At 34.2% G+C, this 13,183-nt stretch overlaps 1 protein-coding gene and 1 long non-coding RNA gene across 3 annotated transcripts in view; one reads left to right on the forward strand and one right to left on the reverse strand.

Moving 5' to 3' along the window:
- Positions 1 to 11,541, forward strand: part of LOC125062589 (epithelial discoidin domain-containing receptor 1-like) — a 139,167-nt gene extending 127,626 nt beyond the window's left edge. For both annotated transcript variants that reach the window (XM_047668598.1, XM_047668599.1), the window contains exons 14-18: positions 1,834 to 1,992; positions 2,182 to 2,274; positions 3,309 to 3,450; positions 4,190 to 4,294; positions 4,624 to 11,541. In XM_047668598.1, coding sequence (XP_047524554.1) covers positions 1,834 to 1,992; positions 2,182 to 2,274; positions 3,309 to 3,450; positions 4,190 to 4,294; positions 4,624 to 4,830 — 706 coding nt within the window. In that variant the 3' untranslated portion in view covers positions 4,831 to 11,541. The remainder of the gene's footprint in view (positions 1 to 1,833; positions 1,993 to 2,181; positions 2,275 to 3,308; positions 3,451 to 4,189; positions 4,295 to 4,623) is intronic.
- Positions 11,542 to 11,650: 109 nt separating this feature from the next.
- Positions 11,651 to 12,013, reverse strand: LOC125062716. The gene is made up of 2 exons (XR_007119315.1): positions 11,889 to 12,013; positions 11,651 to 11,745 (listed from the first exon to the last, which is right to left on the reverse strand). It is a non-coding gene; the product is annotated as an uncharacterized LOC125062716 (long non-coding RNA).
- Between the last annotated feature and the right edge of the window lie 1,170 nt (positions 12,014 to 13,183).

The raw sequence follows: 13,183 nt of genomic DNA on the forward strand, positions 1-13,183 counted from the left end.
GATTGACGAAGATTGCGATTTTACAAAATTACGGAAGTGCAAAAAACTAATATTAACTCTAGTCCTATCCTTAAAATCGATATAAACACAAAATACCTTGACATAAATAAAATGCAATAACAAATATCCTAATAACTGAGATATTTGCTGTAATTTCGCGAAATTCCTAGAAAACACACATTTTACGTACGAAGCAAATCCCGCGCCTTCATAACGCCCGAGTTCAACATTGAATACGACGCAACACGCAATCGTGAACTAAAAATGTCGTATAAAAACCTTCTAGCGTGCATTATTGCGATGTCAAGCGAGTCGACATTTTATATAAATCACGGCATTTCATGCAATAACTTCTTTCTTGTGAATGTAAATTCTACTTAAAAGCCATTTTTAACCTTCGCGGTGAAGTTTTTATTTCTCTTTGATATACCTATATTATATGGAGTAAAATATAGAATAAATAATAAAATAAAAATAGTATAAATAAATTATTATTGTTGTTTTAATTATTAACGTGGCCATATCTGTTAATTATTAGTATTAAATTAGCTTAGTAACAAAGTGCTATTTATTTTAAATGCATAGATTAGTACCAGTAGCTAGAGGTGGTAACAATTCTTTTGACGGTTATAACACAAAGCTCTGTGTTGTATAAAGTACGCCTATTACTTGATGAAGTTATAGTTGAGAGAAGCAAAGATTTGTTGTAAAATTATTGCATATTTTTTGTATGAAGAGACGACATCGGAAGACCTACCATGAACAATACTTAAAATGAAATAGAAACAATGGATTTTTGTAAGTAAAAGCTGAAATGCGCTCCGTGTGCGGTGAACTAAATGGAAGAACAAACATCCGTCGTTCGTATGTAATTAGTGTAGAACGAGCTGCCGCAATACCAACGTATTGATGTATAATTGAAGAAACTATAGTAAAGTAATATTCTATATAGTAAAGTATACTCACAATATTCTTAAATGTGATTGAAACAAAACAACCACTTTAAACTAATAAAAATAGATAACAATAAATCACAAAACAAGTTATAAATTATGAGCTATAAGTTAAAAGCGGTCAAATGGAAAGTCAAAGCAGAAAAAAGTTAAACTTTCCAGTAGAGTTTCGGTTGAAACTCGGCGATTCGAACTAAGCGGTGCTACAGCTAAAGCTGTGATAAACTAAACATCGGAGTGAGAATGTAACACGACTGACGAAAGTTGAAAGCGTGCATTTTATGGTACAGGGGGCAAAGGAGCTGGCGGGTTTTGAATAAAGTGACGGAATTATAGGCTCTTTTCGTAAAGGCCTCTACTGGCAGCTAGTGCCGGAAAAAACAAACAGAAGTTATATAATGTTGAATTTCTAGGTGTTTGGACTAGAGATGACCAATTACAATCAAACGGAGCGCGCCGATGTTTCGTATGTGGAATATTAATATAACTCGTCGTAATAAATATTAAGTTATTAAATAAAGCTTGAACGCGTCGTTTTCCATACAATTTTTATCGTAGGCATTCATGGATATTCGTGTTTCCGTATAGTTTTCCATACAACATTCTATTGTATTTATATTTCGTTATTATATAGGTCTTAGGGTCGCAGGTTCTATACATTACACAACTAATTGCGCAATGTGTTGTAATCAAAATAATTCTAAAAAAGCCTCACCTTCAAGACATGGCTTCATTACCAAGAGTTTGGAACTTTCAATACCCGCTGGAGTATTACGAAATTGACTTCTTTTACGGCTAAACACGTTTTAATTAAATACCTTTTTTTCTTTCGAAATAAAATATTCCCTGTAAACACGGTTTATTTGTGTGTGTTATTCAGAGCGGCGTTTGCCCGCGAAGCTACATGGGGAGCTGGGCTGAAGCACCCGCAACTAGCTCGGGTGCTCGGTTTGAGCCTCCTAGAGCCTCCATGCGCGGCACTCGACCGCGGCAATGCAGTCCCATTGACAACGATACTGAAGATGGAACGGAGATTGAAGTATGCATTTTTTACCTTTTGGAAGAGGCAACTAGAATCTTCTTTGTATTTTTTTTTTAACGTTCAAAAGTGCCATTTTAGGTGGTCTAATTGAAATAAATGATTTGACTTTATTATAATTACAACCATTTATTAAGAAATAATCAACTCACCACACAAAATCCTGCTAATTTAAATATATTGTTATAGTTATGCGAGTTTGATACACATATGCTGCCAAATAGCCAACGGTATGAAGTATCTGGAGTCATTCGAGTTAGTACACAGAGATCTCGCAGCAAGGTAAATATTATAGCATAAGAAATAAATTCACATACAAACTTTTATATTACTTTAATTGCCATGCAGAATAAATTTAACTATATTTGCGCTGGTTCTACCTCGTTTTTTCCGTTTAATGCAGTAAAAATATTTCAGTTATGTGTTATTTTTCGGAATAACTTGCGAATGTATTGTTTTCATTACTGCAAATATGTTTAAAGCAGACCATGAGGTACAAGTTCGATTCCCGGGTGGGAAATAAAGCCTTCTTTCGAATAAAAATATAGATGGTGAGCGGCTATAAATTTTTAAGTTATGAGCACGTGATACAGTCCTCCTGCGCGTGTTCTCGCAATACTGCAGTCGTGTCGGATATTCGTCCTTCCATATGAGAGTTGTGGAATAGGGAATGCCCATATATCCATACAATCCTGTACTCGTATGGCAAGAGACATTTGCGCAAGTGTGCGAATGAGCCTTTAAAATAAAAAAGATTTTAAATTAATTTAAAGATAGGAAATACTCTTCACATTTCAGTTCATATTTCACATTTTGGTATATCGTTTTTCCTTTCTTATTGCATGTAAGGAATCGCTTATAAGCCCGTTACATACTGTGACATACATTTTCTGGTGGAGTGGAGGTGGAGCCGTGATTCGACAAATTTACCTCTTGTTTAAATACTTCTTTATAATTATGTGTTTGGTAATTGTGCATCTTTGCTTTATTGCTCAATTTAAATCTATGACTTTAGTACATTAAGGATCTGTTTCACAATGTACGGATAAGTTCTAAATAAGTTCCAAATTAGCTATTTATTACTTATTGGTAGGATAAACACTATTGTTACGTTTTACGACTGTCAGATAGCGCTAATCGTCACATAAAGTCTATAATAAGTTATGAGTCCGATGAATGTCAAATAGCACAATTTATCTTCCAAATAATTTATGTGTTGCATAGCTATTTGGTACTTTATCCATGCATTGTGAAACAGACTCTAAGGATACCTTTGTTCAAATTTCCAACTTAAAGCATTAACACTTCTCTTTTAGAAATATAACAGTTACCAACGATCTGAACATTAAAGTATCCGACTATGCGATGTTTTGCGAAGAGTTTATTGGCGATTATCATATTATGGCAAATGGAATTCGAGTACCACTTCGGTGGATGCCGTGGGAGAGCCTGCTTATGGTAAACTATCTTATGAACAATTTATTACAAACACTTTATATTGTCAAGAAAGTCCCCTCAGTACTACTACTATATAAACTAATATATAAATCCGACTAATTGCTACATTTTAATTATAGTACTCAGCTGTCTCATTTCATCGCAGAGTAAACAAAATTTGACAGAAAGAGACGAAAGAGCATTTAAAAAAGTACAATTATTAAATAAGGCGGGCCATAGATGGACCGCATGTTGCAGTCAAGACCGACTCTAGCTCACGAATGTTTTTTTAAACAAATTGTCTGCACAAAGACATCATTTAACATTGCGATCTAGCTTAGCCTAAGACTAAGTAATTTAAGTCAAACCTAATTTACTAAAAAGTTTATTTAACGTTAGAAAGTGTCCCATAACACTACTTAGTTTCTATTAAGGGGAAGACTGGTGTACTATTTTTCCCACTTACAACTGTTTGGCACTTAACTGTGCACTCACACATATTCACTAATTCGAATAGTTTTGTCCTTTTCAATCTTCTCACCAGAGGTGTCAAAAAGTATTCAACTTTTCGACAATCACGAGTTGGTGGAGCCTTTGTTCGTGGGGTCCAGCAATCTTTATGATTATTGTGGTGACGTCCTCATGAAGATCGTCATTATGAATGTACCATGGTACATACATGGAGCATTGACTATTCCCATGCAGGCTCATGAATGTAGGAAATAAATCCTGAATTGTTATAAAAGTTACATTTCCTTAGGGCATGTGCTCACCCGCAAGCGATGTTTGGTCATTTGGAGTCACAGTCTGGGAGGTGCACACATACTGCGCAGCGCAACCTTTCGAGGAGATGAACGACGATCAGGTTTGTTAAGCTTTTCACATATATAGAGGAAATTTATAAGGAAACATATGGGTATCAGTAGAATCTCAATCAATATATATACAAAATTGTTCCCACACTCCCAAGCAGATATAAAACTCTATCCCGAGACCAGAGAAACTCTTCTCTTATTGATTTCGTGTGACTTGACGTGACTATCCATATTTAAAATCATTTTAGTACGCACTTGTCCTTGAACCGCAACCGAAAGAATTCAGAATGTAATTCTTACTTCCTTTCCTTCATTTTTGACTGCGTTTTCTTCTTATTCAGTATTTCATTGATAGTGATTCAAGGGGTTTCTTCTCTAGGTTGTTGCAAATGCAAGCCAATGGCGTTGCGGAGGCCGTGGCGCACGAGTCCCGGCCGCTCCTCTACCGAGATGCCGACGAGAACTTTACGATTTAATGCATGAATGCTGGCGACGCGAACCAAATCAACGGCCGCGTTTTAACGACTTGCACCGCTTTTTGGAACGTATGACTGAGGGGTATAAACCACCAATGCCACGCCCTTAAGCGCGTTTCACTGGATGTTAATTTATCTATAAATAAGATATACGTCTATATGGTCTAACCACTTCTGTATCTGATAACATTGTTTGAACTAAATTTGTATATACAGCGTACAATTTGATATTTTACTTCAAATTTTGTTTTGTTTGACTGCTTTTCATTAAATACGTTGCTAAACAAAGCATAATTTACTTCCGCTACGCTTAAATATTTTTTTAAATATTATAAATTAGGTTTCACAAGGCCGGTATTCGGGAGCCCTCTGGCATAGTGTCCATGGGCGGCCGTTCACTTAACATCAGATGAGCCTCTATCGATTTGCCCCTGTTCTATAAAAAAACTATTGCATTTCTTCACAATTCTTTTCTTTCGTATAATTTGTTTTATTTAATTAGGGTTGCCTGGAAGAGATCGCTTAGTAGCGATAAGGCCGCCCGTTGCATCATGATTTCTAAGTTTATATACTAGCCAACGGGCATTAGTGTCCAAATACTTTTACTTACCCCACCTATCTTACACAACATCCCTAACAATATAATATTTAAATATCTTCAATAAATAAAGTATTTAAATTATTCACTCTCTAAATTTGCCTTGTATCGATCGATTTTGCGGTCGTCTTCAATTGATTTTCTTATCCACAAAGAAAATTGGGGGGGGGGATCACTCTGCGCTCAAGACCTTAAGAAATTTCCGAACCATTTCGACTTAGGGTTCACAAAAAGAGCGTACCAATTGGAATTGAGAGTGTCCATGGGTGGGCGTATCACTTAACATCAGATGAGCCTCTTGCACGTTTGCCTTCTGTTCTACAAAAAAATATTCTTTGTTGCTTACAATTTATAAGTATAATGATAACTTTACGATACACAAATGGTTAGGCCTATGAGACCAGTACGATGTAACAAGTGAATATATTACACCCGCTACATCCAAAATCGATTGTTAATTGCTACGTTTCACACAAACGTTAACGTTAATCACAAACATAAAAATCTTATAAATATAAAATGGATCTCAATTATCAGAATTACTTAAATGTGTCACGAACTTATCAGAATAGTTTTAAGAAACGGAAACCCAACCGTTTTCGTCCACAGACTACTCATTTCTATTAAAAAAATACTATACATTCTTTGTACGTTAATTTTAATATGTATAAAATGCTATATAGTATGTTAGAGTAAATCAGAATTTATTTCTTAATGGCACTTATTACGGACAGAGTTTCATGAGAGCTTTTAGGTAGTAGTTTTAAGTTCTATTGGGAAAGTCTACAGCCTACATCTTAAGCCCGGGATTCGTCAATGTTTTCGAATCCAACAGACTGGATAAGTAATGTGATAGGGATGACGAGCAGTATTAAGTACAGTATTCATATAATTGTAGGTATTATATTTTTTTCGCTTTACGACTGTTTACTTGCTAACTTTGGTCCCATCACCCTATTTCTCCCGCTTCAGATCCACGCAGCATAGTGACGCTGCGTAACTAGAACTAAGTGTTAGTTAGCAAGTAGATAGGAGTTGCATGTAGGGTTAAACGTAGGGTAAGAATTGCGAAATATCGATGTACTCATATGTATACTTTAAATGTGTCATGTAACTTTCATGTACTCCCATTCGATATTTCGCTCACACCGGTCACTGAGTGAGGCTTATATAAGTATCCATAGAGTGCATTTCTCGTACAATTGAGGTTGATAAATTGTGATCGAAACTCAGGGACTGGTATTGTTAATGACAATATTGTAGACGACGCGCTCAAAGGGCGAGTTTACATTATTGTTACAAACATTTGTAGCTTGTAAGTTTCACGCCTATCCCTAGCGCCCCTCGCCGAGCGCGCTCACGATCTTCCACTTCGCCTTAACGGCAACCCTCACAAGGGACACCAACATAATGTACGAAAAGTCGCTATCAATATCAGTTGATACGTTTTCGTACATTTGATTGGTGAAGCTCATTACGTAGATCGATATTGCGGAAAATTAAGAACAAGGAACCATAAGGCACGTAAACATAGAGCACACAATGACTTATATTGTGATTTGATTAGGGCACGTAACGTAACGAATTAATCGCAGTATCGATCTGCTTCCTATAATATATCCAAATCTAACTCCTATTTTTTTAACCTGTTTTAAACGTTAAGGATATATATTTCCGGAAGTGACAAACTTCCTAGGCATTTGTTGCCACCTATGCTTCTTGTTTTCTTCGATTAGGCATTATTGGTAGACGTCGTACAGTATTCGATAGAACGTGTCGAATTTACAAGAGAGATATTTTTCATCGTGGTCATAGAGTCCACTTTTGGACCACACTGACGTGCTTTGATTTAAATAAATAGTGAATCGTTGGATGCTGTACGATAGTATTTTTGTGTTATTTCCCGAATTACTAATAATCAGTATCTGGTCTCACGGGATCTTTGTAGTTGTAAGAAATAATCGGTGTCTGAATGTTTCGTCAATGTATTCGATAGCACATAGTCCGTTTGTCGAGAAACATTGAGCGATTTACGTACTGTCTTTGAAAGCCTCAAATAGGTAAATGTAAGGCTGAAAGTGAAATGAAAGAAATACTCATACTAAAAGTTTTTCAGGATGCGAATGGATTGGGAACGAGTAAAAAGCTCAATGACTCGATAAATCGGTTCGATCGGTGTTCCAATTAAAAGTTAGGATAAATATCCTTATCACTTAAGAGTTAGTGGGTTGACTGTGGCATTTCAAAAACCTCCACAATTGAGTTTCTTCCGCATAAAAATCCTATTCAATGTTCGTGTATTAAACTTGCGCTTGACATTTACACGTTGTGACAGATATTGTAGGTTCAGAAATTTTTTAAACGTTTTGATAGATATTTTAAGTTTAGACTTTTATTTAGATGTTTTGATAGATACTTTGGGATCAGACTTTTATTAAGATGTTTTGATAGATACTTTGGGTTCAGACTTTTATTTAGATGTTTTGATAGATACTTTGGGTTCAGACTTTTATTTAGATGTTTTGATAGATACTTTGGGTTCACACTTTTATTTAGATATTGTAGGTTTAGTAGTCTATTTAGACGTATTGATAGGAATTTAGGTTTTAGCTATAGGCGTGATAAATGTGATTTTGGTTATATAAAAATATATATACGTTTCTGAAGCCGACATGAATCGGTGTTGGCACGTGCATTCTCAGTTAAAGCAATATAAAAATTAGCTGTATAAAAAATAAATGTTTTAAATATAACAAGTAATGCAGGGATATAACTTTCTTTATATAATACAGTAGCCTTGACTTATTCAAAACAAAATAGTATAAAATCTTTACTCATTTGAGTTAATCGAATTTGTTTCGAGGTTATTGAATTTGTAATACTCGTTCAATTATGGGACTTATTAAAAAATATTAATAAGATAATTTGATTGGTTTTACAATATAGATACAGCTTTTGTTAATAATTTCTCACTAAAAAGGAAACTGTATTGTATAACACAATAGCCATTGGAAATTTGTAAATAAGGTTGCGGTTGATGGATGTCCTGCAACGACAAAATTGTGTATTTCTGCATTACTATTATGTTTACTTAATATAATTGTATATAGAGAGGCATAGGATAAATATTAATAAGAAATATTTTAATAGTGGGTAGAAATTATTAAATTATTTTCAAATTTTTTCATTTGGCCGGGGACAAGTTACTATTAATAGAGATGTACTTGTAATTAGGAAAAATTCAAATTTTTTAAAATGTATGCTCAAAAATTGCTAAGACATTAAGAATTTGCGTTACATCTATTGGTATTTTATAAAGTATACATTGAGTTCGGGGATATGTTTTTAGGTATCAAAGGTACTTAGGTTAGGATATCACCTTTCATTGTATATACCATTATACATATATAAATGCTTGTTTAGACAGCTAGGGGCAATCGCATTTCATATAACATTTAAGTACTCGAGGAATTAAGGAAAAAGGTGGTAATAACCGAACTAGGTTTAAGGAAAAAAAAATTTTTTGTAGATGATTCGACTTTTTTAAACTTTATTAGATTAACTTATATTGGGTTAGTATATTTCTTCTGTGATTCTTTATATATAGGTTTTTTAGCAAAATTAATTTTACAAAACAACGCGCAAGTTTAATGAACGTAATTTTAAATGATTATTTTTTGAATTTAATGTGTTACATCCTTTGTCCCATGTAATATCACAAATGTATCTCTTTGCAATAAGCAGCCACGTCGCCCCTAACTCTATTCCCACCCCAATGCATATTTAATCGTAATTAAAAGAAAACAGGTAAGCTAAGGTAATATTAGTTAAGTCCTGCAAAATAAATTTCATTATATAGAGCTAATTATTAATTGTAAATACCGGAAAGGATACAATGTGGGTTGCTACAACGAATGTTAAAAATCACTTCACTTGATGTCATCTCATTCATGGTAAGATTTGCTTGCTTCACATAAATAGCTGGTTCCTATCACGAAACTTACAACTAACAAACGAGTGGAATCCTGATCATGAAATTAGGTCTCGAATTGAAATTGCCCGAGGATCTTTCAACAAAATTAAGAAAGTTTTGTGCTGCCGTCACTTGACCATTGAACTCCGAGTCCGACTTCTCCTTTTTTACATATGGCCAATTGTTCTGTATGGCTGTGAAGCTTGGACAATGAAAGAAGATACCCGCCGGCGCTTAGAAGCATTTGAGATGTGGTGCTATCGTTGCATGCTTCGTATAAGCTGGATCCAGAATGTCTCTAACGAGAAGGTTCTGAAACGAGTTGGAATGTCGAAAAAGCTTTTGCAGACCATTAAACAACAGAAAGTTGCGTACCTGGGCCACGTGTTGCGCCATGACCGCTACCACCTCCTTCAATTAATTATAATGGGTAAAATCCAGGGTAAACGGCGTGTTGGTAGGAAGAAATCATGGCTTCGCAACGTTAGGGAGTACGGGTATTGCAACTGCGGAAGAGTTACTGCATTTGGCACAGGACAAGACACGCTTCAAGATACTGACGGCCAACCTCCAGTAATGGAGAGGCACTAAAAGATGAAGATCACGAAACTTAAACTAAATCGCTCACTAAACCAAGTACCGCCTGTCATCTTGAAGGTCTGTGAAATAATAATAACACCGAATTGTGTCACATGAAAATAAACTGCACAAAAGTAATACAAAAACTTGCTTATGCGTAATCTTAGACAACCACCAGTGTTTGTTGTGGTGTACATTACCTCCGCATAACGTTTCGTGACGTGGAAACCAGCTATTTTTCTAGTTCATCGACAAACATCTAGTGAATGTTAAATGTAAGGTGTGATTTAACTGTCCAATTGTGTGTTTAATGTAGTTTACAATTTGAATAATTATTTTCACGTGAATGTTTCAACATTTATATATCTTAATATTCTTCAAGTCAACGTGTATCTGTTTCTAAATTTCCATGTTTAAATATAAATGAACTTAACATATCTAATTATATTATATCTAAACCGCATTTAAGAGCCCGCTTGGCTCAATTTCATATCAATATGCCATCATTGGAGACGGTAAGGCTTTCCATTTTAAATTTAGAATGTTGAGAAGGGGTCATGGGTCTAAATGAAATCTATCAATAATTCAAAAACACCCTCACTGTGACTCCTGATAAGCGTTGGGACCAATCGACCACTTAACTAGTGCCAGATGCATTGACTGTTGTGTGGATTTAAACAAGAAATACCATTAAAAATCTTACGCCATCTAAGAATAACTACTTAAAATCTGGTAACTTTACAGTATATTACTGAACATGTAAGCTTCTTGTTTAGTAATTTAACGTTTTTTGTGAATCATTCAGTCAATGTTATCGATTATAAAGACAATATGTATGAAGATAAATATCATAAAATGATGGCTATTTTCTCGATATAAACGCGCCCACTTGTAAACCATAGTAATAGTTTGCACACTTGTACTAGCTTTTTCACTTAAATCCTAAATTATTCTGAATGGCTCTAATTCTGACAATATAAAGGAATCTTATTTACTGTCACTTACAATGGCTTTTATCGATAAATACCTAGCATACCTAATTATTTTTGGAGTATTTATGTCGAAATCTACCTCCAAATTAGATTTCTTTATGCAGAAATAAAAAAAATATTTATAATGTTTGCTGATATTCCGAAGTTTTTTATTTTATAGTTGTAAGCAGAAAGGGGGTAGATTTTTGTAAGATAATTCTATCATAACATAATTTTATGACCAAAAATACAATATTTTATTCTCAACATATCAATCCTATATACTTTATGCTTGTTCAAAAATTTAGCTTTTATCTACACAAATGTCTACAATTATGAGCAAAATCTATTTGTGACCGGCTCACACCGGAGGGTTCTATAAAATTGTGTGTATGTATGTTGCCGAATCTGGATTTCCGCAAATATTGGAGCCAAATTCCAGAGCTGTAAACGACCATTTTATAACTGTAAAATGACAATTTCTACATCTATCGTAACTATATGCTTTAAACATACTATAATTCTTGTCATTTAGTGTGGTTAATTGTCATGACCGCATGTTTTGTTCTTTTCATTGTTAACACTCTATAAATGAAATCAATTCTGTAGGTCGTAATAAATAATCAAAGACTTTTAAGGCTATTTGCCTTCTTTTTATGTAATTTTAAATGTTAAAATAAATGTTGATTAACATATCAAATTGGTGTTTTATTTCACCCTCTGAAATCCTTTAAAAACAAATAAATAAATCAGTGGCGCTACAACCTCTTTAAGTCTTGGCCTCAGATTTCTGAATCTGTTTCATGATCTTTTTAAACGGTTTTATTTAGCTCACCCCGTTTGTTTTATTCTTGGGTCAAATTTAGTAATTCAAATTTCACCCTCTTCCTGTCAACCGATTAATCTGAAATTTTGTATACACTTTGGATTTTGGTGACAATACAATCAACTAAATAAATAAAATAAAAATAAATAAATAAATATTATATAATATATAAATATATATTATATTTATATTATAGAATTGATTTATTTATATAAACTAACGGGCAAGGAACCTTGCAATAATGAAGCACTAAATGAATTAAACAGAATGCGAAATAAAAACTAAAAACTAGAAAATAAAAATAGGTAAAAAAACTTTTTAAGTTAAACGGTTTTATGTTAAACATACATTGCAATGTTTAAGATAAATGTACTAAAAACCAAAAAATAATAAAATAGATACAGTCGTGGGAATTATAAACATATGCATAGACTAGACTAAAATAAAACCGTAGGGCACGTCAATTGTCTACAATCGTTGATTAAAATTTTTGTTTTGTAATGTTACACTATAATTAGGCAGTTGTTCAACCGACAACGATGGACGTGTGTAGGGCTAGAATGTGGAAACAAGCTAGCAAGCTCGATTATAAGCGAGTTTTAGGGTTTCATAGTGGTGAGCGAGTAGTACTTTTATCATATGTTTTGTCGATTAAAGACAAACTACGAGCAGTGAAACGATTCCTCGCCAGCCAGCAGTGTGAATGTCCAACGATAAACTAGTTGAAACATCTCTTTTATTTACATGGAGTGTATAACTATTGGAATTTCCATGAGCAAGAAAATAGTAAGTAATTTCCTGACCGTCTGCGGGCCAACTGCCTATTTTAACGACGAATTAAACGATTCTTCTATCGCACATTAAGTCGATAATTTGTAGACAATTGACGTGCCCCACGGTTTTATTTTAGTCTAGTCTATGCATATGTTTATAATTCCCACGACTGTATCTATTTTATTATTTTTTGGTTTTTAGTACATTTATCTTAAACATTGCAATGTATGTTTAACATAAAACCGTTTAACTTAAAAAGTTTTTTTACCTATTTTTATTTAAATCTAGTAGGCAAGTAGGTGATCAGCCTCCAGTGCCTGACACACGCCGTCGACTTTTTGGGTTTAAGACATGTCGGTTTCCTCACGATGTTTTCCTTCACCGTTCGAGCAAATGTTAAATGCGCACATAGAAAGTCCATTGGTGCACAGCCGAGGATCGAACCTACGACCTCAGGTATGAGATACAACACTGCTCCTTGCGCTGAAATCCTTTAGTTGTAGTTTTTACTTGATAATTGTAATCTTACACAAATTGTAATCTTAAAAGATAATACCTACATTTTATTATATAGCAAATTCTTGTTATTAGTGTATGACTAAAAAGAGGAGTGTAGGCTTGAGCAACGCTTGAGCTCCAAAGCTTGAGCTGGCGATGATCATCCCTGACCGATCTAAATTCTATGTGCGCATTTAACACTAGCTTTTTTTAAATTAAAATAGTTAAAGCGCCCTCTAGTAAG

Source organism: Pieris napi, chromosome Z, assembly GCF_905475465.1.
Source record: "Pieris napi chromosome Z, ilPieNapi1.2, whole genome shotgun sequence".
NCBI classification, from domain to species: Eukaryota; Metazoa; Arthropoda; class Insecta; order Lepidoptera; family Pieridae; genus Pieris; species Pieris napi.